Raw genomic sequence first — 27,955 nt, 5'->3', positions numbered from 1 at the left:
AACTTTGAATATAACATGTTGGGGGGATGTATCTAGAAAGAGCTGTATCTTTTTTAGAGAAGTATAATTAACATAACTTTAAGCCACACAATTTAAAACATACACGGTGAGTTTGAGCGTATGTATGCACCTGTGAAACCTTCACCATCATCCGGGTAACAAACATCCTCCACCCCCAAAAACACAGTTATTTGTGTGGGAAAGAATGCAATAATAACAAATAATAATACAAGAGTAAACTCTGTGTCAGTCACGTACTCCCGGCTGGATGCCTGCCTCTGCCCCACCCCGTGTTTTGACAGTCTAGAGCAGGGGTCCCCAAACTTTTTACACAGGGGGCCAGTTCATTGTCCCTCAGACCGTTGGAGGGCCGGACTATAAAAAAAAAACTATGAACAAATCCCTATCACACTGCACATATCTTATTTTAAAGTAAAAAAACAAAACGGGAACAAATACAATATTTAAAATAAAGAACAAGTAAATTTAAATCAACAAACTGACCAGTATTTCAATGGGAACTATGGGCCTGCTTTTGGCTAATGAGATGGTCAATGTCCGGTTTCATATTTGTCACTGCTAGCCGTAACAAGTGATATGACGCGCTTCCAGAGCCATGACGCGTGCCTCCTGCGTCACCAGAAGTAGTACTGTACGTGAGTGACACTGTGCTTTGCGGGGCCACCACATACAGTACATCCGCATCCTGTGCTCCTCTCACTGACCACCAATGAAAGAGGTGCCCCTTCCGGAAGTGCGGCAGGAGCCGGATAAATGGCCTCAGGGGGCCGTAGTTTGGGGACCCTTGGTCTAGAGCAGGGGTAGTCAACCTTTTGATACCTATTGCCCACTTTTGTATCTCTGGTAGTAGTACCATTTTCTAACCGCCCACCGGTTCCACAGTCATGGTGATTTATAAAGTAGGGAAGTAACTTGACTTTATAAAATTTATAAAGCAGAGTTACAGCAAGTTAAAGCATATAATAACAATTACTTATCAAGTACTTTATGTTGGATTTTCGCTAAGTTTGGCAGAATAAATCTTTATAAAACAACTTACTATAGTTAAATCTATCTTTTTATTTATACTTTGGTTGCTCCGCTACCGCCCACCATGAAAGCTGGAACGCCCCCTAGTGGGCGGTAGGGACCAGGTTGCCCAGCACTGGTCTAGAGGGAAGGGGCTGGAGAGAGGAGAGGCGGGGACAGGAGCAGGTGGACCCCAAATGTTTATCTCCGCTGTGTGTTCAGAGCCGCTTTCTCCCGTTTCCTTTTCCATGGGACAGCCTGCAGTGTAACTCAAGTTGTCATTTTGTTGTTCAGTAAGTGATGTCAAAACAAATGATGAATTTCTGTATAATACAATATTATTTACAAGAAAACAGTGTAGTCCTAGAATTGAAGGTGGAGGCTGTTCACCAAAGGCCCTCAGACTTCCCACCACTTCAAAAGCCAGTCTGTATCCTCCTGTGTCAGTATTTTAGAATCTCTAAACTGTGTGTCTGCCCTTGCAGCCCAGTTAAAGGACATTGCCTACGGCACCAAGCAGTACACATTTAAACCAGAAATCGCACCAGATGACTCTGTGGATGAATTTGATGAGACCATTCACTTAGAACGAGGAGAAAACCTATTTGAAATCCACATCAGCAAAGTAACCTTTTCTTCTGAAGTTTTACAAGCATCTGGCGATAAAGAGCCCGTCACTTTCTGTACCTACGCCTTCTACGATTTTGAACTGCAGACCACTCCCGTGGTGCACGGCCTTCACCCGGAATACAACTTCACCTCCCAGTACCTCGTTCATGTCAGTGACTTGTTTTTGCACTACGTCCAGAAGCACACTGTCACTCTCGAGCTCCACCAGGCGTACAGCACGGATTACGAAACAGTCGCGGCGTGTCAGCTGAGATTCCATGAAATCCTAGAAAAAAGCGGTCGCATATTTTGCACAGCAAGTTTGGTTGGTAAGTACGGGTTTATAAATGTTGGCTGTTTGAATCACTGATTGTGTACTAATTAGTGATTGGTGGCTGGTGTGCTAATTTGGTGTCCCATCTTCGCACCTTTTACAGACTCTGGGAGCCTTGAGGTAAGGATGGCATTGGGTAAGGATGGCATTGGGTAAGGATGGCATTGGGTAAGGACAGCATTCTCTGAGGAGCCCCCACAGAGGATGGACTCCTCAGTGTCTGGAGATTGTCAGTACAATGGCTGCTTATTTTTGGAAAGCTTAAAACATCAAATGTCCATTTACAGTACTGATACCCTTGTTCGATTAAACATTAAATGTAGTACATTTATCAAATATTTTTCAAGGGCTGTATCCTGTTTCCACTGTTACTAAATACTAAGAATACAGTGGTCAGCGGTCAATAAGACGGACGGAGCCCCTGCTCTCACATACGACACAGGCCATAAAACAGATGTGTATGCGTGTATATATACATACATACACATATAGCATCACATACACGGGTATCATCAGGGCGAGCGGCTAACGAGAGAGATGGAAGGTTGCTGATTCGGCACAGGGCTTCCCTACGGGGGAGACATTGGTGACACCTGGAGAAAGGCCATGCCAGGACCAGGGGAGAGTGTCCCAGGCAGAGGACATGGCAGGGGCAGAGGCCCGTGGGAGGAACAGCAGGACGCAGGGGCTGGCAGAGCGGAGGTGCCCTGTGGGCAGAGGTGGGACCGGGTCATCCTGGAGAGCCCGGTGGGGCTCGGGGGAGGGACTGGGCCGGATTGGTTTCCCTCTGAATGCTGAAAGCTGTGGAGGGTTCAGAGGAGAGGAGGACGTGATCACACCCAGGCTTTGGAAAGCCACCCTGGGTGCTGTGGGGAGAGGGCTGTACGGGCCGAGAGGGAAAGGAGGGCCATGATCCGGCGGCTGTCACGTCCGTTGTGAAGAGCGGACGGGGGACTAAGGTGGTAACAGAAGCAGTGGTGAGAAGTGGTTCTAACTGGATGAATGATTAGCTCTTGTTTCCAGACTTGTGCATCCACTGAGTTAGGGAAGTGAGGGAAGTGGAGAAGGGACTCCCAGCAGGAGTCACTAGGAGCGTGGGGAGGGGATGTGTTGAGACAGGCCTGGAAAAGGAGCGAGTATGGGAAGAACATCGAGCATTACGGGTGAGGGAGGCGAGCCTGCCTGTCCCCTACACAGCAGAGCGTAGATGCCAGGGAGCGGTGGGGACACTCGCTGAAGGTCAGGGACCTGGGACGGAGAGAGAAAGTGGGAGTCCTTAGCGTATGGACTAGAGTGTAAGCGAGGAGCCCAGATCATGTCACATGAGAGCGAATGTACATAAAGATGGTGAAGGACGGAGTCTTGAGAAAATCCCTAAATTTAGGGTTCCGGAAGAAGAGGAAGGGTGAGGAGTGGCCTGCGGGGTCTGAGGCAGACCCCAAGGACCCGGTGTCCCAGGGCCAAGTGAGGAAGACATTTCAGGAAGGGAGGAGGGGAGCTCAGGTTCTGGGAGGGATTTTATGTTACTGATTGAGTGATTGATTATATAGGTAATGTAGTCACGTGATTCAAAAATCAAAATGGCACAAAAGTTTAGACCATAAAATGTCTGTCTCCCACCCCTGTCCCCCAACTGCCTTGGGTTTCTTCACCAAAGGCTACACATTCTTCCCCCCAAATTTTATGCATATACAAATAAATACGTGTATGTGTTCATATTCTTCTTTTAGGACAATTCTTTTAAATGATGGCAGATTTGAATCGTGTTTGCATGTTAATGAGAATGCTCCATCAGCAAGGAGTAAATTGATGAAGTGGAAGAGAATAGAGAAAAGATTTTCAATAATGTGTTATGTTCAGGCAAATTGATGGATAGAATATTATCTATTCGACCGTTATGTGCCAGTCCCTCTGGAAGGAATGCATCAGTGGGAACCACAGCCGTTGCCCTAGCAGTGGTCGGCAAACTCATTCGTCAGCAGAGCCAAATATCGACAGTACAACCATTGAAATTTCTTTTGAGAGCCAACTTTTTAAAACTTAAACTATATAGGTAGGTACATTTCTTATCGAGGTAGTGCCCACATGTGGTATTTTGTGGAAGAGCCACACTCAAGGGGCCAAAGAGCCGCGCTTGGGGCTCGCGAGCCACAGTTTGCCAACCACTGCTAGAGAGTAGTGGAGACACAGACTGGCGAGCAGACAGTGATGTCACAGCAGTCTGTGCCCCAGTGAGGACATGGGCTTCCTTTCTGTGGAGGAAAGGGGTGCTTTCTGGGAGCTGTACGGGTGCCAGGAAGTCCATACGGAGGAGAGAGAGGGACCGCTGCCTGGGTTGAAGGCAGGCCTGAGGGTGTGCAGGGCAGAGCCCCCCAAGGGCACGTGGCACGTGGTGTATATTTGGCAGAGCCATCGCATCTCCCCCCGTGCCTGTGACACGGCAGAGTGGGAAAATGCCGACGTTTCTTTAGGTTGAATTAAAATGTGGAGTATCGGATTTATAATTTTGAGGTTTCACATTGTATCTGTCAGACTGCATTGAGTGCAACTTGTTTAAAAAGAGAGGACAGCAGCACCTGAAAGAGTCTGTGCAGTATTTGATTCAACGCTTGGATTTTTCTGTATGTTTCAGAAGGGCTGGAAGAGTAGAAATGGGAAGAGCTCAAACATAGTGTGACAGTTCTTTGATAATATTTAACAGACAGTGAAACTCATACTCGCAGGAGTAACTTTCTTTTCCCCAGCTCTGTTATTTGCCAATCACACATCATTTGTGCACGTCATATATTATTTTACTCAGCATAAAATTTATAGCTTTAATGTATAGTACCATTGATGTATTTTTTACTGGTATATGTTTTGATTTATGGGACTATTTTAACAGCGACTTATACATTGATTTGTAGGAACTAACGGAGACATCCCAAATTTTGGCACAGTGGAATACTGGTTCCAATTAAGAGTTCCCGTGGACCAAGCGATTCGACTTTATCGAGAACGGGCAAAGGCTTTGGGGTACATAACATCGAATGTTAAGGGGCCAGAGCAAACGCCATGGGTAAGCGTGTGTGACGTTAAGAGCCTTCTCTGACACAGAAGTTTTATAACATTCTTTATAGGTCATGCTTTAAACTGAAATTATTTTCTTTCACAGCCTTCAAGTGGCTTTTTTAACTTTTTATTTTGAAATAATCATAGACTTGCAGGAAATAGCAAAAATAGTGCAGAGAAGTCCTGTGTGCCCTTCACACAGCCTGACCCCGCTGTGAGATCTTACCCAGCTATAGTATGATACCAAGCCAGGAGACGGTCATCAGTGCAGTCCGGTGACCTGGGCTGCAGCCCTGACTCAGATGACCTGTGTGGGGAGGAGGAGGAGTTCCATGCAGCTTTACCACGTGTGTCTAGTCATGTCACTACCGCCACAGTCACAATACAGAGTTGTTCCATCGCCACAAGGAGCCCATCCCTGTGCGACCCAGGGCACTCCTGAAAAAGAGACCTGCAGTGCTAGTCTCACACATCAAGTGACCTGGATCGCACGCTCTACTGTTAAGGAAATGCGTCGCTAGGACTGGACCATCCATTACTCCTCTTTCAAACTGCTTCCTCGTGCTCAGTTTCTGAAGTGCAAAGTAGAATACAAAAATGAGCCCTCTCACTGAGACTTGGACATTTACATACAATTCCTCGGGGTAACATTTTCCAAACTATGCTGCATGGAGTCTTAATGGCCTGATTTCCAAAAGAATGAATGACATGATCCAGTGGAGGCTGAAAGCACTGAATTAAGCAAAGTTAAATAGAATCTCGCGCATAACGTGATTCTCACGAGGAAGCATGAAGGATGCGGTTATGTGGAGTAATGAAGGGGTAGGATGTCGTAGAAACGGTGTGGATGTCTGCTCAACTCTCCGTTTTCCTCTTTTCATTTGGAACTGCCCTCACTCCCAGGACATAGGCTGGGCCCCCACTCCCAAGCTTGATGTCTGATGATCCTGTTCCCTCCCACTCACCACCCAATTAGAACTAAGGATTTAGGACTATCCACCTGACCCCAGTTCAGCCAATCAGATTCTGCTTTCTGAGATCAAGAGAAAGCAAGACTTTATGCCTGGAACGTGCAAAATTAGGTGCTTCTCCCATGTAAAACAGAACAGGAAAGAAAATGAGTCTTGAGAGAGGGAGACTCCATCATGCATGCAGAGAAAAGCAGAAGCTGGGTGCAGAGTGAATTCTGCCGCTCTCCCCGCCCTGCTCTCCCAGGTGGGGGGGGGGGAGGCGCCCCACGAAGTCAGGTCCAGACACACTTTCTGCGGGGGGTGGGGGGGGGGCTCCACGAAGTGGCCCACAGCCTTAAAATCCCTCTCTCTCTCTCTCTCTCTCTCTCTCTCTCTCCCACTCTCTCTTTTTTGCTAGATGGAATTAGTTTCTGGAACTTTGAATTAAAGAACTATTACTAATATAACATCAATTCCCAAACTTTAGAAAGAATTGGCACGCCTTTACCAGAGATCATCTTTCTGGACCAGAATTCTTCAGAACACACTTAGGGAAGTGCTGGTCTGGAAAAGGGAACCAGAAATAGACCGACTGTTGATTTAGCTTTGTAGTGTCAAGGTGTCAGACTCGCAGTTTCTGGCTTGAGTGAATCAGGTAGCGTTGGGATTTCGGGCTTTGTGGGCGGACCCGGGAAGAGGCGGAGGGGCAGCACTGTAGATCAGCCTGGTCAGCAGCCTGTGGTGAAGGCCGCCTGGCCCTGGGAGAGCCGCCCTGCGGGTCCCTCTCCCACTTCTCCTCCCCACTCCACCAGATACCTCTGCTTGGGACAGCAGGACTGAGTCTCCTGGCCCTTCTCCAGTAAACAGCTCTAGAGTCAGAGTCCCAGATGCTTAATCCAGATTCAGAAATGCAGCAAGAGAGGGGTCCCTTTGTAGAAGGTCGAGAATTCTCCAACACCAAACTGAACAAGGCACTGGAATACATTTCTTTGTCTCCGTTCACATCAGCTGTGCTGTGGCTAACGGCCAGTCAGCTGTCTGCCAGCATTGCCTGGGCACTGGCCCCTGACAGAGGTGCCGTGGAGTATTCTAGTTCTGCCTAGTGAGTCCTTCTGCTCATCTCTCTTCTGAAATGGCCTTCAGTCCTAGCTTTTCATCCCCTCCAAGGCTCAGCTCAGATTCTGTTCTCTTGTTCTTAGACCAGTTGTACTTTGATATACTGGCTAAACTCGGCCTCAGATCTCTGCCTCTCCAAACCCCATTGGTTCACGATAATGACCAAACCAAATATAATGAAATTATCTCTCTGGGTGGGGTCCATCAAACTCTTTGGATCCTTACTTAAGAATGGAATATAACCAAATAGCTGGCATGGTTGAAGGATTAGCTTTTAATAAAATTGTGAACTAGAGAACATTGGTCTTTGGACCCAACTGCTCATTCTACTGGGTTGTTAAATAAAAAGAGAGAACATCAGATTAACTTTTTCTTGGTTTTATGTGGTTTTAGCAGCAGTTTCTACACACATGTTCAGTTGTGTGTTTGTTGCTAAGAGCACAGGATCATCTGTTCACACGTTCTAGTGAATATTGGTTTTGAATAAGACTTAGGAGTCTTTTACTGAGAAATTCACTATGAAGTGAAAATATTAAGGATTTTGTCCATTTACAAAATTCTTTTGTTTGGGGGTTGGCAGCTGCTGTTTATCTTTTGATTGTATTATTACTATAATATAAATATGTATGTTTTTCCAGTTAAGTCAGCAAGCACCCAAAACTGCTCAGCTCAATTCTACTGATCCCGCAGATGGCAACTTAAATGAACTTCATATTACAATTAGATGTTGCAACCACCTGCAGTCCCGAGCAAGCCACCTCCAGCCGCACCCATATGTTGTGTACAAGTTCTTTGATTTTGCAGACCATGACACAGTCATCATTCCCAGTAGCAGTGATCCGCAGTTTGACGATCATATGTGTTTCCCGGTGCCAATGAATATGGATTTGGATCGGTACCTTAAGTCAGAGTCTCTGAGTTTTTATGTGTTTGACGATAGTGATACCCAGGACGATATCTACATAGGAAAAGTCAGTGTGCCTCTGATTTCATTGGCACATGACAGGGCTATCTCAGGTGAGCCAGTTTCCGACTTTGTGACATTGTAACACAAACCTCTGTTTTGCCTTAGTTTTATGGATGTGTTGTTCTGTTTATAGTTGATCTTCCTAACCATCTCTGATAATCTTTGACTTTGGGCCTATAACATAATTTTTGAGTTTTTTTTTAGTAGTTGTTCCAGGAATTACACTGTCTTAACTTATCACAATCTACTTAAAACGAATACTAACAATCTCATTAAAATATAGGTCTTCTTCAGCATCATTCTGTTCCCTCCTCCAGTGTGTATTGTCATCTCTATGTGCATTGTGTGCCTGTATCTGTTAGAAACCCAACAGTATAATGCTATAATTACTGCTTTATATATCTTATAACCTTCAAAGAAACGAAGAGAAGAAAGGAGGCTTTTTATATTAACCTGTATATCTACCATTTCTGATATACTGTACGTCTTCCTCTACTGTCGTGGTGTCCCTTCCTCACTACAGTATAACTTCACTTCCTCTGAGGCCTTTGTACTGTTATTTTCATGTAATTTTTGTCTTTATATAAGTCTAACAATATAATTTTACAATTATTGTTTTATGCAGTTGTCTTTTAAATCAGTTAAGAAATTATGAAAAACCAATATTTATACTATCTTTTATAATTGTCTATATAAGTAATTAGCTTTGTTGGTCTCTTCCTTGGTGTTGATTTGAGTTACCATCTGGTGTCACTGCCTTTCAGCCTGAAGACTTTCCTTTAACATGCCTGATAAGTCAGGTCTGCTGGAAGTGAATTCTCTCAACCCTTGTTATCTGGAATGTTTTTACTTTGCTATTTTGTTTTTACTTTTTGACAGACAGTCTTGCTGCATACAATATTCAGGGTCATCAGTTATTTTTTTCTTTAAGCACTTTGAGTACATCAGACAACTGACTTCTGGCATCCATTGTTTCTGATGAGAAGTCAGCTGTTAATGTTAATATGGTCCCCTGGTGCTTGATGCCTTTATCAAGATTTTCTTCTTTTTTTTTTATTTTTCAACATTTCAACTCTGATGTGTCTATATATGGATCCCTTTGTGCTTACCCTGCTTGGAATTTGTTGAGCTTCTTTGTGTATACAGTATTGTTATGTACCAAATCTGGGGAGTAACATTATTGTTATGTACCAAATCTGGGGAGTCTTTGCCATTATTTCTTGAATTATTTTTTGCCCTTTTTTTCTTCTTCTTGGACTCCCATTACAAATATGTTCACATATTTAATGGTGTTCCACAAGGCTCTAAGGCTGTGTACATTTCTGTTCAATTTTTCTTCTTCAAATTGGTCATCTCTACTGGTCTGTCTTCAAAGTTACTGATTCTTCTGCCAGATCAAATCTATTGAGCCCATCTATTGAATTTTTTCATTTCAGTAATTGTTCTTTTCAACTCCTGAATTTCTTTTTAGTTTTTTTTTTATATAATTTCTGTTTATTATATTCTATGTTTTAGGTCATTGTAACTATACTTTAATTTTTTAAATATGGTTTCTTTTGGTTCCTGGAACATAGTTCTAATAGCTGCTCTGAAGTCTTTGTCTGCTAAGCCTAACATGTGGACACGCTCAAAAGGTATCTGTGGATGGCTTTTTTCCCCTGTGGATATATCACACTCTTGGTTTCTTCATATTTCTCTCTCTCCTTTTTTTGTTTGTTTGTTTTTTGTCCTAAAACTGGGCATTGAGGATACTACAGATACTATATTGTAGCAACGCTAGGTTCCAGCTTCCCTACTCCATGGGGTGATTTCTGGTTTTGTTTGGTGACTTGCCCAAACTAATCCTGTGCCCTTTCCCTCACTGTAGTAACTGATGTTTTTGGTAAGTTTTTGTTTATTTTATTTTGTGTTTATTTTAAGCCTGAGTCAGCATAGTCTAGTGGTCAACCAATGATTGGTCAAAGGTTGTGCTTAAACACCTTAGACTGGTAGGCTCCCACCCTCTGCCTTCGGGTCGGTGAACGGCTTGGATAATGCATTCAAAGTTCAGGCATTCTACAAGTCTCACGTACACACAGCTTACTAGAGTCTATTCTGACTTCTACCATTCTTACTGAGGCTCAGTAGGTTTCCTTGAGTAAGGGCTTCTCAATTTGTTGTACACCTCTGATCAATTTCCAGAGGCCTTAAATAGTTGTTCTTGATTTTTTCTGGTTTTGTCATTTATATCATATTATGGAAAGGATTTACTGAGCTCTTCACTCAGCCATTCTGGAAGTCTCACCTGTGCCTATTATAGAAGTTTATCACCTCCCTATATTCCATCTGTATCCTTTTGTTCTACCTAACATCTAGAGCTGTTTTGTTCTTTATTTCCCAACCAACCATTGAAAGACTTATCATATACTTGAAGATCAAGTAAAGGATACCTACCACTAAACAAAGGTTATACTTTAAATATAGGTTTGTTTGTTTTCAAGTCAGGGCTTCTTCATATTGAAAAATGTAGTATAATGATTAAAATTTATGACTAAATATTACAGATATAGGTAAGCAATACTTTTTATTACTGCTATATGTTTGGGATAGTTTACCTTATGGACATTTTTTTTTTACTATACTACTATTAATTTGGAAGAATTTAACAAATGCCAATAATATATTTAAAATTATAATAGAATTATATAGTAATATAGAGTCATTTAGATATATAAATTATTTAAAAATTTGAAGTTTTAATATATTTTTCTATACAGACAAGTCTTTTGCAAGAATATTCAAATCAAAATGAAGGTTGATATTTGAGCTATAACCCAGATAATGTCTTAGAGCATGGCTAAGAATTTTGAATAATCTCTGAATTTCATTTCAGTGGATTAAAATATTTATAAGTTAATTTTCTCAACTTTGAGTCAATATTATCTACTTGAGAGAGGAACCCATCATACATTTTTCTGTCTTTATTTAATGTCTCTAAGCCATTTGGGTTGTAAGTAAAAGTCAAAATTATTCTTTAAGTTGTTGGTAGTTATCTTTAATTATTCTGGTAATAAAGCTTTACTCTAGCATTAATTAAAATTATTTTTTGTGATTTGACAGGAATATTTGAGTTAACAGATCATAAAAAGCACCCTGCAGGGACCATTCATGTTATACTGAAATGGAAATTTGCATACCTTCCCCCAAGTGAATCCATAATGTCTGAAGACTTAGGAAGTCTTATACACAAAGAAGAGCCGGAAGTGGTTCAAAGACAACCTCCAGCATCCTCTGTGAGCACGTCAGTTGTAGTAAGTAATAGTGACTTTGAATTTCTTGTAAAACTGGTAGCCACAAAAAGAGAAAAACCAGTTGAAGCCTTATCTAAATAATAGTTATTCATCATATGCATTTGGCATGTTGGTTTATCTTAGGCACCAACACCTAAACCCAGACAACGTCTCACGGCTATAGAGAAGAAGGTGTCTTTCGTGGATGAAGTCTCACCACATCAGGATTCTGTAAGTAACAAACACTTAAAATACTGATTTTTTTTTCCTATGACAAATATTGGAAATAAGTGATATAGGTACAGTGTACCCTAACTGATTTAAATAATGGATGAGTAAAATATTTCTTTTTCCTTTAAAATGTTAGCTATATAATTTGGCATTGTATGTATATATATTAACTGTTCTTTCTCCTTGAGTAAGAACTCTTTGGCCCCATATCTTTCACCCTAATCTTTTGCCCCTTGTTTACCAAAAAGGGGGAAAACCCTTCAAAAATTGTTTTAATTTTGTCTCCCTTTCATGGTGTTTCTTGAACTCACTCTGGTCAGACCTCATCCTGATTAAAATCACTCTTGCTAAGGTCACCCTGACTTTCAGTTTGCCATTTCCAGTAGCCAGTCATTCCGTGACCAGTTCCCCTTCCCCATCTTCATCTTCCAGTCCGTTAACAACCGAGTTCTTGCTCCCTCTTGTCTTGGACTCTGGGATACTGCCCCTTCCGAGTCTTCCTTCAGGTTGACCAGTTATTCTTCTCTGTCTGCTGGACCGTGTCTCCCAATGTTTTGTTTTGTTTTGTTTTGTTTTGGGTTTTTTTGTTGGGGGTTTTTTTTTTGTTTTTTGTTTTGTTTTGTATTTTTCTGAAGTTGGAAACGGGGAAGCAGTCAGACAGACTCCCACATGCGCCTGACCGGGATCCACCCGGCATGCCCACCAGGGGGCGATGCTCTGCCCATCTGGGGCGTTGCTCTGTTGCAACCAGAGCCATTCTAGTGCCTGAGGCAGAGGCCATGGAGCCATCCTCAGCACCCAGACCAACTTTGCTCCAATGGAGCCTTGGCTGCGGGAGGGGAAGAGAGAGACAGAGAGGAAGGAGAGAGGGGGAGGGGTGGAGAAGCAGATGGGCGCTTCTCCTGTGTGCCCTGGCCGGGAATCAAACCCGGGACTCCTGCACGCCAGGCCGATGCTCTACCACTGAGCCAACTGGCCAGGGCCCGTGTGTCCCAATGTTGAGGTGCGTCAGCAGCCAAACTTCAGACCAAGACCTCTTCTCTTCTCAGTCTATATCAATGATAAGAGCGCTTATCCAGTCCCCTAGTTTTAAGAAGCATCTATATGCTGACACTCCCCTATTCATAATCTCCAGGCTTGATCTCACTGCCCAATTCCATGAGTATTTTGATACTGCTTATTTCATATACACTGGATGTCTAAGAGGAATCTAGGCTTAACATATCAAAACCCACACCTGATTTCACTAATCCTCTTCCCAATTTTTTCTCTTTCATTTTTCCCATTCTCAGTAAGTGACCATCTGATCATATAATGCTGGCACAGCCACGAAATTTTGACTCCTTTTTCTCACATTCCACATCCAGTTCATCTGCAAAACCTGTGAGCTATACTTTCAGATTACACCCTATATTCAGATCATCTCTACTCTTACCACTCAAGTCACCATCATCTCTTGTGGACTTAAAAAAAATTACTTCCTTTGTAATATAACTTCTCTATTGTAAAGGAAGCAAATCTTAAACACACAGCTCAATGAATTTTTGCGTATATATATACAATAGATCTGTGTACCCACCACCAAGATCAAAATACTCTTTCTCCCAGGGCTTAAAATGATATCTGACATATACAGAATATTTAATTTATGTGTTCTAAATAAATGAATTGAGTAATTAATGTTCAGGGAATGTTACCTAGCTGGTATTTATTGACTCACTGTGTGTCAGGCACTGACCTGATGCCTTGTATTCCTTGAACTCATTTAATCCTCACAACTTCATGTTGTTCATACTAGAATTCCCATTTAAATATCAGGGAAGGAATGTCTACAGAGGTTAAGTAACTTGCTCAAGGTCAAAGCAGTAGATCTGAGTGAGATTTGAACACAGGTAGCCTGATTCCTAAGTAAACGATCATTAAAATAAAAAAGACATATACGTAGAGATGTTTTTTGCAACATTAGCCACAGTACCTAAAAATCTAGTTAAATTTCCAACACTAATAAAATGGTTCAGGAAATCATGATATATCCACTCAATGTAATATTACATTGTCACTGAGTTTGTTTTCTCAAAAAAAAAAATGGTGACGTAAATTCTTGCATGGTTGTTGTGAGGTTTGATTAAAATAATGCATTGGAAAATATTTCTATACTAATCACCGTAGTTTAGTTTCCCTATCTGTAAAAGTATGGTATCATGACAAAAAAAAGTCAGCAAATTGTTATTACCTCTGTGGCTCTGGATATTATATATTTTAAAAGATTACTTCCATTCTATATTTCATTGGCCTATTAAATTTTATTTTGTTTTTCCTGCTAAAAAAAAATAATGTTTACCCAGAGTAGCATATCAGAAGAAAATTTTATGTTACAATGTTGTTTTTTTTACTGCAACAGGAAATATATTTACAATATAATTATCACTGTATAACAAAAAAATTAATTTGCATTAAAAATAAATTATAAAGAAATAGAAATCTAACTAGTTATTAACAGATATTAACATTAAATGATGGGCATATGAATTTATATTGGTTTCTCTTCTTTTAAACTTTATTGGGCATGTTTCCCTCTAATATAGCAAAAATAATAAACTATATTTTAATAATAAACCAGTTAATGAATCAGGGAATAATGGTTGACTTTTGTTAATTGATAGAAAGCATGTACTTAATCTAGCATATGCAACTTTATATGAATGTATAATTATCATAGAAATACACAAAATAAAAATAAGCAAAAAAATAAAAATAAAAACAGCATGCATATATTTATATATACATACGTGTGTAAATGTCTCAGGATGGTTTGGGATTTAGTAATAATCCAGAATAACAGATGTGCGTGTTTTCACTTTAGTATAAGGAGACTTCTACTCCTCCTGAGGTTAGGAAGAAAGTTTTACCAGAAGTGGAGCGTGCTCCAGAAATAGATATTAATATGCCAGCTGTGTCACCTATTTCCGAGGTACGTGTTAGTATTAAAATTATTTCAATAGGCTAAATTTGGTTCTTAAAGATTCTGTCTTCATTTTGATGTGGATCAATAAATCATCGCATTGATCTTATCATTCATTGCATGTGATCCTTAGAATAGAAAGATAAAAAATATAACAAGTATAACAGCTACAATCATACTGATATTAGCATAATCTCAAATAGATATGCGAAGTACTGTCAATTTTATTTTGAAATTAATGTATTTTTTATTCTTAGTTTATAATTCGATTTCCATTTACATGCATATTTTCATTTGTACCATTTAAGTGATTATTTTTGAACGACACGTGTGCGGCGTGTCTACATATTTAAGTCTCAGGTTCACCTGCCTCATTATTCAAGTGCTTCAGCAAAAATGCTACAGACAAGATCTAATAAAAAAACATCAGTGTGCTCTCCTCCGTCCAGGCTTCGCAGGAGAGCGGTGCCGCGGGGGCGGAGAGCCCGGAGGAGAGGCGGCCAGGGCGCCGCCTCGAGGCGTCGCTGCTGTCCCAGGGGCAGCTTGCGCAGCACAGTGCCACTTCTTCTGAAGACGAGACAGAAATAACCGAGGAATTGGAACCGGAAGGTGACTGTCTTTATAAATTGATGTTATTTATTTAACTCTTAGCTTGATTTAATAGTACACCTCATCAGTTGGCTCAGTGGTAGAGCGTCGGCATGGCGTGCAGGAGTCCCGGGTTCGATTCCTCGCCAGGGCACACAGGGGAAGCGCCCATCTGCTTCTCCACCCCTCCCCCTCCCCTTCCTCTCTGTCTCTCTCTTCCCCTCCCGCAGCCAAGGCTCCATTGGAGCAAGGTTGGCCCCGGCGCTGAGGATGGCTCCATGGCCTCTGCCTCAGGTGCTAGAGTGGCTCTGGATGCAACAGAGCAACTCCCAGGATGGGCAGAGCATTGCCCCCTGGTGGGCGTGCCGGGTGGGTCCTGGTCGGGCGCATGCAGGAGTCTGACTGCCTCCCCGTTTCCAACTTCAGAAAAATACAAAAAAAAAAAAAAAGAACATCCTCATTTAATAACGGGCCTCCTTCCTGGTCCCTGTTCTCCAACAGAAATGATGGCGGAGGGTTGTGGTTCCGCGATCAGGCGGAGGGTTGCCCATCTTCCCCTTCCCACTGGCGGTGCCCGCAGCACACGGGTGTGACTGCTGACCACGCTCCTGGTTCATAGGCCACGTGGCTCCATTGTGTCTCTGGGCTCAGTGCTGTCATCTGGGTTATTCTGGAGGAATTGACTTTTTTAAAAATTAAAACTAAGAACTCAGACCAAAAATAAGGCAACTTACAACAGGATCTAACTACATAAATATGTAGAAAAGACAAATCTGTAGTGACAGAAAGCGTCTAAGTTGTCACTGGGAGTGGCTGGGGGAAGGACAAACGGGAAGAGAGATGAAGAAGGGAAGAAAGACATGAAAAGGCAGGAGGGGACTCTTGGGGGTAGGAAGTATGTTTATAATCTTAATTGTGATGATGCTTTCACAGAATTCTAGCTATCAAAATATCAAAGTTTACACTTTAAATGTGTGTGGTTTATTGGACGTCAGTTTTACCACAATAAGCTATAAAACTTTTAAAAATGTTATTAAATAGTAAGAATAACTTGATCTCACGCACTATTATTGATTAGGCTGTTCAAAAACATCTACTACTCTGTCCTCTTAAAAATTATTTTTTAAGTTCCTACTAGAACAAGCTATACTTTTATTTCTTTGTTTCTACTAAAACTAAACTTGATATTTTCAGTCTTTTTTTTTCTCTTTTCTAAAATATAACATGGCCCTGGCCAGTTGGATTAGTGGTAGAGCATTGGCCTGGCCTGTGGATGTCCCAGGTTCAATTTCCAGTCAGGGCACACAGGAGAAGCTTCCCAACCATGTGCTTCCCCAACCCTCCCCCTCTCCCTTCTTTTGCTCTCTCTCTCTCTCCTCCCCTCCTGCAGCCATGGCTCAGTTGGAGCAAGTTGGCCCTGGGTGCTGAGTATGGCTCCATGGCCTCACCTCAGGGGCTAAAATAGCTCAGTTGCCAAGCAATGGAGCAATGGCCCCAGATGGGCAAAGCATCACCCCATAGGGGGTTTGCTGGGTGTATCCCAGTCAGGGCACATGTGGGAGTCTGTCTCTCTGTCTCCCCGCTTCTCACTTAAGAAAAATAAAAATAAAGATAAATATAAATATATATAATGTAATGTAAATGCAAATATTTTTGCTTCTAAAAAACACTTAGATGTGATTATCATATTGTTCTTTTAAGGTTATCCTTATATGCTTATTTCTCTCCATTTCACAAGGTGTAAATATAACTGGTTTAGAGATTTAAACCACTAAAATTTTGTTTTTTAACAGATGAAGAAGACAGATCAGCTTCTGACAGTGATGAGTGTGTTATTCCAGGTCCTGTCTCCAAGAGTAGCCAGGAGGTCAGTTACTTGATACCTATTAGAAATGTTCTGAAATGAAATTGCTTTTCATTCATAGTATATCAGTCTTCATAGATGAACATCTTAAGTTAAAAATATTTCTGGAAGTAATTTAATGCATTATCATAATCTTATTCAAGTAATCATCCAGTATAAGAAAATTTTCTTGATAGTTTCATTATGTAAGAGCTACAAACTAAGCATTATTTTTGCTTACATGTTACGAGTGCCTATCATTCAGTAGCTTCAAAATGTACTCGTAAAAATCAGTTGAGTTCCCTGACTTATTTTTGGAACTGTTGTACAAGGATATATTAAATCAAATCTGAACTTTAAAGAATTCAGAATGTGAGATGGCATTTAAAACTTTAATCACATGTAAAAGTGAATGTATAGCTTTTTCATATCCAAATATATCTACTGATAAGCTATTATAATTCTTTCATTTCTGCTAAAAAACTAGACCTTGTTAGAAGGTAATTAACCTCCTGTAGGTATATTTTGCCTGTTTTGTAGTACATTGCTGAAAAGCGGTATGTAAATAGAAACTTTGAAAAGAAAATTATAATTTAATTTATATGGGAAATATAACCACTTACCAAAGCATTATTTATTGTAAGGGTGGGGGCTAGTGGTTTTATAAAATAAATGTAAGTAGAGTGAAAAGTTTCATCTACATTAATTTTCTTGAAATGATTAATTATACTCTTTTTTTCTAGAATCCCTATTTGTAAGATTGCAATACTTATTTCAATTCTTAAATTTTTCCACTTAATCTCTGCAGAACAAACCCATAGAACAGAATGTTTTAGTTGTCATGGATGTTTCAGTAGAGTAATTCTTTGTTTCTGTAATTGATAAATGCAAACAGAACAGTTCACCTATCCAAAGTTTTAATATTGTTGTTCTTAGTATATAATTATTAACTATATTAACATCCTCTGACCTATATACATGGAATCCTTATTGTTCCTGCCAAATTGCTTGTGGGCGGCATGTCTGCTTTTTCCCGTCTTACGCCTTCTCTGCTTCCCTCGCTCGTTGCCACGCAGACGTGCCCAGCCCCGGGGAAGAAGAACTGACTCAACAGACTAGCCTTTGGAGTGGGTCCTTCTGGGGCACCCTTGATCCATTCTGCTGGCTGGTCACACAGGAAACAGGAATGTCCTGCTTGAACTGTGACTGACATCTCAAAGATGGGGACAGATGGCAGCAGGGACAAAATTACGTGCCCTTCTCGTCCAGCCAAAGGTGCACATTGCGTGTTCCAGGAGTCAAGAACGCGCCAGCTAGAGCAGCCTTTCTGTGTGAAGGGATAGAAGGCCTCAGTTACAGTACAGAAGACTAAACATTTCGGATTTTATTCTGTAGATACTAGAGGAACAATGCAATAGTTAATTTTATTTTGTAAACACCATCTAAAAGTAACTTGCAAAATATAGGAAAATGTTATCTAAATTATACCCTCTCAGACCAGTGGTTCTCAACTAGGGGCAGTTTTGTCCCCCGAAGACCATTTGGCAGCATGTGGAGACATTTCTGGTTATCACCCTGGGAGGGACTGCTGCTGGCATCTAGTGGGCAGAGGTCAGGGTTGCTGCTAAACACGCTACAGTGCACAGAACGCACAACAAAGTACTATCTGGCCCAGAACATCAGTAGTGCTGAAGTGGAGAAATCCTACATTAGACCTACAGCAGAACCACGTGACTGTTGGCAACCCTGATGGCATCTCACAGAACTGTATGTTGTTGCCCTTAGCTAAGGTAGAATAAAGAACTCCGATTTCACAACGAACTTTAGTGAGAGAAAGAACTATTCCTCTAGTAGATTCAACTAATTCTAACATACACACATATTTTTTTCTTTAAATTCTTTCTCTTATTACTGCTGGGAAAGTAACTTGCATTGCTTTGCTACAGCTTAATACAGCTTCATGACCCTTCTCAAATGTGATTTCCTATCACGTTTTAGATGGCATCTCTGTTGTGTAAACATTTAAAGCAAGCATCTGCCCTACACAATACTTTATGCCTCAGTAGTCATGCATCAGTTCTCATGTAAAAATTCTACCTTTAGCGGAAGGTACGGACCAGTACCTTAGGCTAATAGGTGAAAGTTAGTATTGTTAGATTTTATATCAAATATAGTAAAATACACGTAATATAATCTATAAACATAGGAACAAAATTCAAGAGGTCATTATAATGGAGAAATATAGCATTTTCTAGTGGTTATACCAGTGTTTCTGTGCACTAGTTTTGCAAATCATTTCATATGAGTCATGGAACTTCTTTCTTTAAAGATTGCAAAAGTGGTACGAGGAACTCCTGCATATACACTCCATCCGTGATGCGCACGCCCCGCCCATGATGCGTACGCCCCGTCCATGGTGCACATGCGGCCACCCATGATGCACACGCCCCGCCCATGATGCGTACGCCCCGTCCATGGTGCACACGCCCCGCCCATGATGCATATGCCCCATCCATGGTGCACATGCGGCCACCCATGATGCACACGGCCCGCCCATGGTGTGTACGCCCCGTCCATGGTGCACATGCAGCCGCCCATGATGCGCACAGCCCGCCCATGGTGTGCACGCCCCACCCGCAATCACCAACTGTTAACATTTGGCTACATTTGTCTTATTTTGAATAATTTATGTTCCCTTTCCTATGTAATGTATGTGTGTCCACACATGTATGTATATGTATACACACATTTTACATACATTAGTTGCAGTGAGTCCTTTGGGAGTTGCAGGAATCATTCCTCTTTACCTCAATACTTCAAAACAATAACGTCATCGTATTATCTAATCTACACTTCTCATTAGAATTGTGCTGGCTGAACCGGTGGTATCATTTATGGCGTTTTATTGACCTGGTCCAGGATGTATTTCAGATCACACATGGCCTGTAGTTTTCATGTCTCAGTAGCCTCCTGAGACCCACAGTGGTTCCTCTGCCTTTCTTTATGTTGCTTTTTCAGAACATTGGTGGTTTCTGAGGACACGGCCGTCTATACTATAGAGTGCTCTGCAGTCTGGTGTGTGTGGCGTTTCCTCGTGTTGGACTCCGCGCGTGCGGTTTGGTGGGAATGCTTTGGAAACAACGCTGAGTGCTTTTCAGTGCGTCGTGTCAGGAGGGCAGGATGTACTGTGTCAGATATTGTTAACTATAATTATATGTTAACTTTGGTTGAGGTAAAGTGTCATAAAACCTTTTTAAGCTCCGAAATATCTGTGGCTCAATAGCCTCTTACGTCTCCTTTTTAAGAACACTTCAGGTGAAAATCTCAGGACAGTGATACATCGCTTTTTCCGGAAGGAAGGGGTTCCCGCAGGGCTACTCTGTGCTAAGCATAACCTCTGTAATAGCTGCTTTAATTTTCATAGCCATTCTTCATCCACGAGCATTTACTGTGTCGGAAAGGAAGCAATCTCCGGCCTCCAGGAAGTCACAGTCTGCAGGGGAAGCAGAGTTAGAGCTCATGGTGATCAGCACCAGGAGCGTGGGACGCAGGGAGCTGTGGGCGCCTTCGGGAAAGAGCCTGAGTCGGCACAGGGGACCCCACCCAGGGGGACTCCTGGAGGCCGTGAAGCTGGAACCAAGTGGTGAAGGTGGTTAGGAGGTAGTTCAAGCCGAGGAGGGCTCAGTGGAGGCCAGGGAACGAAGGCGGGAGAGCGTGGGAGAAGGTGGAGCGTGGCTTGCTCTGGGAGTTCAGGGTGGCTTTAGGGTGGCTGCACCTCCGGCACCACTGGGAGCCCCGGAGAATGGACTGAGAACAGGCATGTCCGACACTGAGGCCTCGCTGTGGAGGAGCTGAAGTCCCTCTGCAAATTTAGGAGCAGCCAGTAAGGATTTTTAAGGGAAGGGAAGAAGATCACTCATTCATTAAAAAGATACTTAATGAGCATTTACTGCATTCCAAGCCTTCTTCCTGAGACAGGGAATATACCAGTGAACAATGCTCTGTGGAGTTTACACTCCTGCACTGCATTTTAAAAGATCATGCTATCAGTAATGTGAAGAGTAGATTAGCCTGACCAGGTGGTAGCACAGTGGATAGAGCACTGGACAGGGACATGGAGGACCCAGGTCTGAAACCCCGAGGTCACCGGCTTGAGCTCAGGGTCGCTAAGTTGAGCATAGGATCATAGACTGACCCCATGATTTCTGGCTTGAACCCAAAGGTTACTGGCTTGAAGCCCAAGGTCACTGGCTTGAGCAAGGGGACACTCACTCTGCTGTAACCCCCGGGTCAAGGCACTTATGAGAAAGCAATCAATGAACAACTAAGGTGCCGCAACAAAGAGTTAATGCTTCTCATCTCTCTCCCTCCTGTCTGTCTGTCCTTATCTGTCCCTCTCTCTAACTCTCTGTCTCTGTCAAAAAAAAAATGACAAGATTAGAAGCACACAGACTAGTTACAAAGTAATTAGGTAAGCCTGCTCTGTGGTTAGCCCCACTTTAAAGATTTTTTTTTAATTGCCTCGACCCTAATAATATCACAAAATTTAGACTAGAGGTGGTGTTCTAGATAAAGATCATTCATGCCAATTAAACTATGAACTTGAGTTAACTACTACACTGTGTAAGCAATTTGAGACCATTCAGGCGTTTTTGTTTTTGTTTTCGTTTTTCACGTTACCCTCTGACAGCTCGCAGTTATTTTTGAGGAATGTTGATCCTTTAAAGGACTCCAACAGATTTCCCAGGACTTGGACATATTACGTGGCTCTTCCTCTTCTCTTCATGTCTGTGATGTATAATTAATCACAGATTACTTCATTTTGTCTCATTGCATTTACAACATTTATGAGCTTCACTTTGTCAGAATGAAATGCTTGTCCCCTCCTTTCCTGTCCAAAGTGGCATAATTAGGGTTAGCATCTTTTTTAACAGGCTACATAAAGTTTAGTGGCGGGATTAAATCAAGTCATTACCATAACGTACTGCCCAATTTGCCCCCATCTCTGCGTTCTCAGGACTTGAAAGGGCAGCGCGGCCGCGGCGTGACTGGGCCCCGCCGGCCTTGTCAGACTCCCTCAGCCTCACGACGGCGACGGCGGCGCTCACGGAGGGCTGCTGGGCACGGTCGTCACTCTGGGGGGGGTGGCGGGTCTGAGAAATATAAAACTTTGGACATTTCCCTATGAATATTTTATTAATTTGAATAATCAGAAGTTAACAGGATCAATTTGATGTATAATACATTGATGAAAAGCCTTGTTTTAGCGCCTCCAAACAGACATCAGAACAGAAAATTTGCACCTGTCATGGCGATAAGGAAGAGTTAACACTCCTCCTTCCACATTATTTCTAATTTCATCGCTTGGGCAAGGCGGCCTCAGTTTTCACAACTAAATGTATAGCCGTCAACCCGCAGACCTCTTAAAGTGCACCCCCAGGTGAGGGTGGAAATCAGGGCCGAAAGGCCAGTGGACTTTTGGGTGTCGTGTGTATTTACGTAGTTCTCTCTTTACGTTCCTACTAAAACAGTTTTGCAAGAGCTGCCATATTTAATTGGCCTAAACTGCAGCTCAACCTGGTCAGCAGGTTCTTGAGAGCAGTGTGCAGTGGCATTTCTGGGTGATTGTGGCAGTGATGGCCGGAAGAATAGCTTCGGAAGCTTTGAAAGGCACAGTGCATATACTCACACTACTTGGAGAATTCATGTATTAAAAATTACTAAATGACTTCAGAATCAAGTATGATATCTTATCAGTGGCTAAAATAAGCCCCCCCCCCCAATGTTTTACCTGTCTTAAGTTAGATAGAGTAGGTTTCAAAATATGTTTTGTGGCTATGTCAGCGGATAGAGCGTAACCCTAGCATATGGACGTCCTGGGTTCAATTCCCAGTCAGGGCATACAGGAGAAGCGCCCATCTGCTTCTACCCCCTCCCTGTCCCCCTTCTCTCTCTTTCCCTCTTGCAGCCAGTGGCTGGATTGGTTCAAGCGTGGCCCTGGGCACTGAGGATGGCTCAGTTTCTCCGAGTGTCCGCCTCAGGTGCTGGGGATAGCTGGTTGATTACATCGGCTCCAGAGCAGGGGTGGGGGTGTTCTGCCAGGTGGATCCCAGTTGGCGCACATGATAGGAGTCTGGTTCTCTATCATATATATATATTATATATATATATAAAGTATAACCAGAAACGCCCAATTACCTTCCTGGTAGTAATTGCTTTTAAAACTATTTTTTATGTTTTGCAACTTTGTTATCTTTTACTAATATACCACATACTTCTCTCCATGTGGTATATACTATTTCTTTTAACCTATGCATAATATTCCATTGTATAGCTCTAGCATACTTATCTGTTTATTTATTAGTTTATTGTATTTTTAATTGAATTTATCAGGGTGACACTGGTTAACATAATTATACAGGTTTTAGGTGCCCAATCCCATGACGCATCTCTGCGCACTGTATTGTGTGTTCACCCCCAAGTCAAGTCTTCATCACCATTTACCCCTACACCTCCCCCCACACTCCCCCTCCCCCCAACAGTCACCACACTGTTAAGCCCCATTTGGTGGACCCTTAGTTTCTATCAGTTTTTGCAAATACACACATTTCTGGTTAAAATGTTGTTTATAAGTAACATTTTTGTACATAACAATGTATGAAAATTCCTGTTTCCTGTTATCATGCCCTTTGCCAAGTTAATGGAAAAGAAATTATACTCACTGATGATTCTATTTAAAAAGAAGCAAACAGCCTGACTGGGTGATGGCGCAGTGGATAGAGTGTCAGACTGGGATGTGAGGACCCAGGTTTGAGAACCTGAGGTCGCCAGCTTGAGCACAGGCTCATCTGGTTTGAGCAAAGCTCACCAGCTTGGACCCAAGGTCGCTGGCTCGAGCAAGGGGTCACTAGGTCTGCTGAAGGCCCGCGGTCAAGGCACATATAAGAAAGCAATCAATGAACAACTAAGGTGTCGCAACGAAAAACTGATGATTGATGCTTCTCATCTCTCTCCGTTCCTGTCTGTCTGTCCCTATCTATCCCTCTTTCTGATGCTCTCTCTGTCTCTGTAAAATAAAATAAAAAGAATAAAACAAAAACATATTTATATACATGTGTAGTCTTAGCATGCAGACATAACATTTAGGTTTATGTAAGCAAAGAAAATGTCTGAAAGTATATAATTCAAAGAGTATCAGCACTAAATATCTCTGGGACATGGGTCAGGGCAGGGTCAGCCAACCAGGGTGGATATGCCCAGTCCAGCTCTCTACTATTTTTGTAAATAAAGTTTTATTGGAACACAGTCACACTCGTCACTGACACGCTGTCTGTCGCTGTCATCACTCTGCAAGAGCAGAGTGGACTGCTTGCAACAGAGACCACGTACCTGCAATGCAGAAGATACTTGCTCTGTGGCCCTGTACAGGGAAACTGCCAAAGACTGAGTTAGGGAACCGGGGGGGGGGGGCACGACAAGGGACTTTTATAGTTGACTTTTTGGGATTCATAGTGTTGGTTCTTTTTAATGATGAGTGTAGATTGCTTCTAAAAAGGAAATACTTTGTTCTTTACTAAGACATTAAATAATAACTAAAGGACAGTTTCATATGCCTATTGTAGCAGCTTTTCTATAAACATCATAGGGTCAGCAAATGTGGGGTGAATCTTTTCCAGATAGAGCAGTGGTTCCCAAAGTGTGGTTCCCAGACCAGGGGACAGACATCGCCTGAGAATCTGTGATAGCTTGGCCCTTGGACCCCAGCCCCGCTGGACAAATCAGGGCCTCGGAGACCAGGGCCAGCGGTCAGTGTGTCATCATGCTGGGTCCCAGTGTAGCTGGAGAAGCGCAGCTTCAGGGAAAAGCAGTCCTCCTGCTGTGGCTGCACCTTAGAATGACCTGGGGAGCACTGTCACGTGCCGGGCCCCGTCTCCCCCCGGGCCAGGTAAGTCCGAAGTTTGTTTAAAGCTCCCCAGGTGACACTATGTGGAGCCAGGAGCGAGCAGCACCGTGCCGGGACATCTGTTCTCAATGATGGTAGGAGTGCAGCGGCCCAGTGAAGTCATCTAAGATTGAGAGCGGTTTTTGAAATTCTCTCCTTCGTTCACATTATCCTGCTGCAGGAAGCCAGCCGCAGTTATGGAAATGTGCCACGTCCCTCAGGGGTGCTAGGACGGGAGAGCACTCCTGCCCTCGTGTCAGAACACGTGGCAGCAGCTTCTGTAACTGGCTGACCGTCAGAGATGCGCAGTGTGTCAGGGAGACGGTGAGTGTCCCCCACAACGGGCACTCTGCCCTGGCACCATTCCGATCTCCATCACTATCGTTTCTGATATTGGCATTCATATTGTGCCTTTTAACAGGACATCTGAGGAAAGATAGGTTATTGCCACTGATGAAACTGGGTTTGTTTTCTTTTGTTTGTAAAAACATCATTATCTCCACAGTTGGCATTTCTCTTTACTCTTATCTCTCCCCAAGAGCTATTATTTTGAAAAGCAAAGACTTTTCCATCTAACTTGTCTAAAGAGTGGATATGATTCCTAGTAAGTGGAAACTTTGGAACCTGCAGTGAGTCCCAGGGGCCTTTTTTTGTCTTTGCAATGACTCTGCCCATTCCCAGCCTGAAATGAAGAATCACCAATAGTCCTACCCTGTTTACATATGGCTCTGTTAGCACGATGGCGAGTTTGAGTTTTTGAGCTATTTTAAGCCTGTCTTAGAACTCACCATGATCAAAGTTTTGCCCTTCGGGGAGCATAGACACCAAGCATCACCTTCCATGTCCATCTTGTCTCTGTTGTTTTGCTATTGAGTACCGAGTTCTGCACACCACAGCTCCTCTATACAACAGTTAATATGAAAGAATTAGATTGTTCTAATTATAAAAATTGGCAAATTTCAAAAATATGGTATTGAGGGGAAACACAAAAATTGCAAAATGATTAGTAGAGGATGATACCACTAATATAAAGTCTAAAAACAATCTAATGCTATATGTTGTGTATGGACATATACGTATGTAGTGGAAAGTGTAAAAGCATGTTTGGGCGTGACACACACCAACGTCAGGCTAGAGGTCACCTCGGGGAGGGAGGGGCGGGGAAGGGTAGGGAGGTGAGCACCTCACCGCTGCTCAGCTACTTCATTTCTTCAACAGTAACAACAAGAAGGTTTCAGTCACATACAGCAAAACGGTAACATCTGTTTAAGATGTTGCATACCTGAATATGCCAAATTATTTTCTAGACTTCATAACTTCAAGAGTTAAAGAAATGTTGATTCATTGTAGAAATGTATAATGGAAGAAAACTCCCATGTAATCTCGCCATAGGTTTTACAAGTTGTAAAACCTTTATTACAGTCCATCCCCAGTTAAGCTACAGTGTGTTTAAGGGCTGTCACATTGCGTTAGTTTCTAGAAGCCTCACAACCCAACCACAGTGTGGCCGCCGGGATGGCTGAAACGAGAGGAAGAGCCCGAGTGAGCCTCTGAAGTGAAACATAAAAACGCTGAGCATGCCGATAAAAGCCTGAGTAAATACTATAGAAAAATATGGCCGAAAATGTGAATCAGCATCAGTCAGGAAGCTATAGTGGAATTCAGCCAAAATCATGAGAACTCGAACTTTTTTTTCTCTCTCTGAGAGTAATAGCAGCTGTCATCACGTTTCTAGATCATTCAATCACCGAATGTGTAGTTCCATCTATACAGACAACTAAAAATAAGCTGCATGCAGTTCTTGTTTGAGCAACTTCGATTACTTCTGTTCATCACAATCACAATTTGAAAACGCTGTTCTTACATGCCGATGCTGACATTCGCCAACTAGGGAAGCTGACAGCGCAATTGGTGAACAAGACAGAGTTCTGAGAAGTAGCATCAGACCAGTCACAGCGGTCCACACACACAGAAAAGAGGCGAACCCGGGAAAGCCCGGGGCCGAGGCCGTCGGCCCGCTGACTCTATCGGAAGGACACCAAGCCTGTGGAGCTCGGACCTGTCGTGTCTCTCTGTCATTCTGGACAGTCATGGGGGTTCTGCTTCAGTCACTGTCACTAGACTTGGTATTTTGTTTCCCCTTCCAGAGCTCCTACTTGAACTTTGTTTTTCTTTTCTTTTTTTATTACGTAGAATTTCAAACACACAGAAGAATTGAAATAATAGTACCCTACCACCTAGATTCTAAAACCCTGTCCAGTCTTTGAGATACTCTTATTCAATTCTAATCTAGAATGGTAAGATACCTGTATATGTTTCAACGGCTTCGTAATCACCCACTCCTCCAAACATACTTGATAGAATTGGTGTTTGTTAAAGGAGCTTCATATATTTCTGCCAGTATACAAGAGATACTTTGGACATGTAGAAGATAGTCAGCCTGTCCTGACTTTAAATCATTAAGTATTTACTGAGTGCCTTGTATGCACCAGGTTCTGGGCGGAATGTTAAATAGCAGAAAATGAATAAGAAGGTCCCAGCTCCCAAAAGCTCACTGAATACAGAGAGAGACAGATGTGTGGACGAATTCGTGCAGTAACTGTGACCGGAAAGTGCAGTGAGGGCCCAGAGGCGGGCCGCCTGGCTCTTGGAGAGAGTTGCACGCTCATAAAAGGAGAGCCTGTGTGCCCTGGAACAAAGAAATGGTATCGCATAGCTTCTGTCAGTAATACTAGTCAGAGAAGAAAAAAGGCCACGTGATAGAGGGAATACGGCCAGGGAGGGAAATACCTTGAGTAGAAACTTGTCTGATGGAGAAGATTTCAGACACACAAGCTGAGCAGTGGAAACAGCACCCCATGGGTCGGGGGAAGCGGCCGGAGCATAGGCAGTAGAAGGGTCGGCAAGCAGAGAGGTGATGTGTGCTTGGTTGTTAGGGAGAGAATTCTGCCAGGAAAAAGATAGCCAAGGCTGCAGGCAGGGGGTTAGGGGCCGGAGCGCCTCCCCCACTCTCACAGCGGTGAGTGTGGACCACCCATGTATAGGGAGTGCGCCACATGCCAGG

At 42.7% G+C, this 27,955-nt stretch overlaps 1 protein-coding gene across 3 annotated transcripts in view; it reads left to right on the top strand.

Annotated features, from left to right (window-relative positions):
- The window catches only part of RPGRIP1L (RPGRIP1 like), a 95,750-nt gene that overhangs the window by 47,785 nt on the left and 20,010 nt on the right, over positions 1 to 27,955 (top strand). For 2 of the 3 annotated variants that reach the window (XM_066348943.1, XM_066348944.1), the window contains exons 15-22: positions 1,515 to 1,967; positions 4,879 to 5,030; positions 7,728 to 8,106; positions 11,156 to 11,346; positions 11,470 to 11,556; positions 14,420 to 14,527; positions 14,968 to 15,127; positions 16,900 to 16,973. In XM_066348943.1, coding sequence (XP_066205040.1) covers positions 1,515 to 1,967; positions 4,879 to 5,030; positions 7,728 to 8,106; positions 11,156 to 11,346; positions 11,470 to 11,556; positions 14,420 to 14,527; positions 14,968 to 15,127; positions 16,900 to 16,973 — 1,604 coding nt within the window. Of the gene's footprint in view, positions 1 to 1,514; positions 1,968 to 4,878; positions 5,031 to 7,727; positions 8,107 to 11,155; positions 11,347 to 11,469; positions 11,557 to 14,419; positions 14,528 to 14,967; positions 15,128 to 16,899; positions 16,974 to 27,955 lie in introns of those variants that run through there. The other variant, XM_066348945.1, reaches the window with a different exon arrangement.

Source organism: Saccopteryx leptura, chromosome 9 (genome assembly GCF_036850995.1).
Source record: "Saccopteryx leptura isolate mSacLep1 chromosome 9, mSacLep1_pri_phased_curated, whole genome shotgun sequence".
NCBI classification, from domain to species: Eukaryota; Metazoa; Chordata; class Mammalia; order Chiroptera; family Emballonuridae; genus Saccopteryx; species Saccopteryx leptura.
Note: the sequence above shows the minus strand (reverse complement) of the source record. Positions and strands in the feature narration are given on the sequence as shown.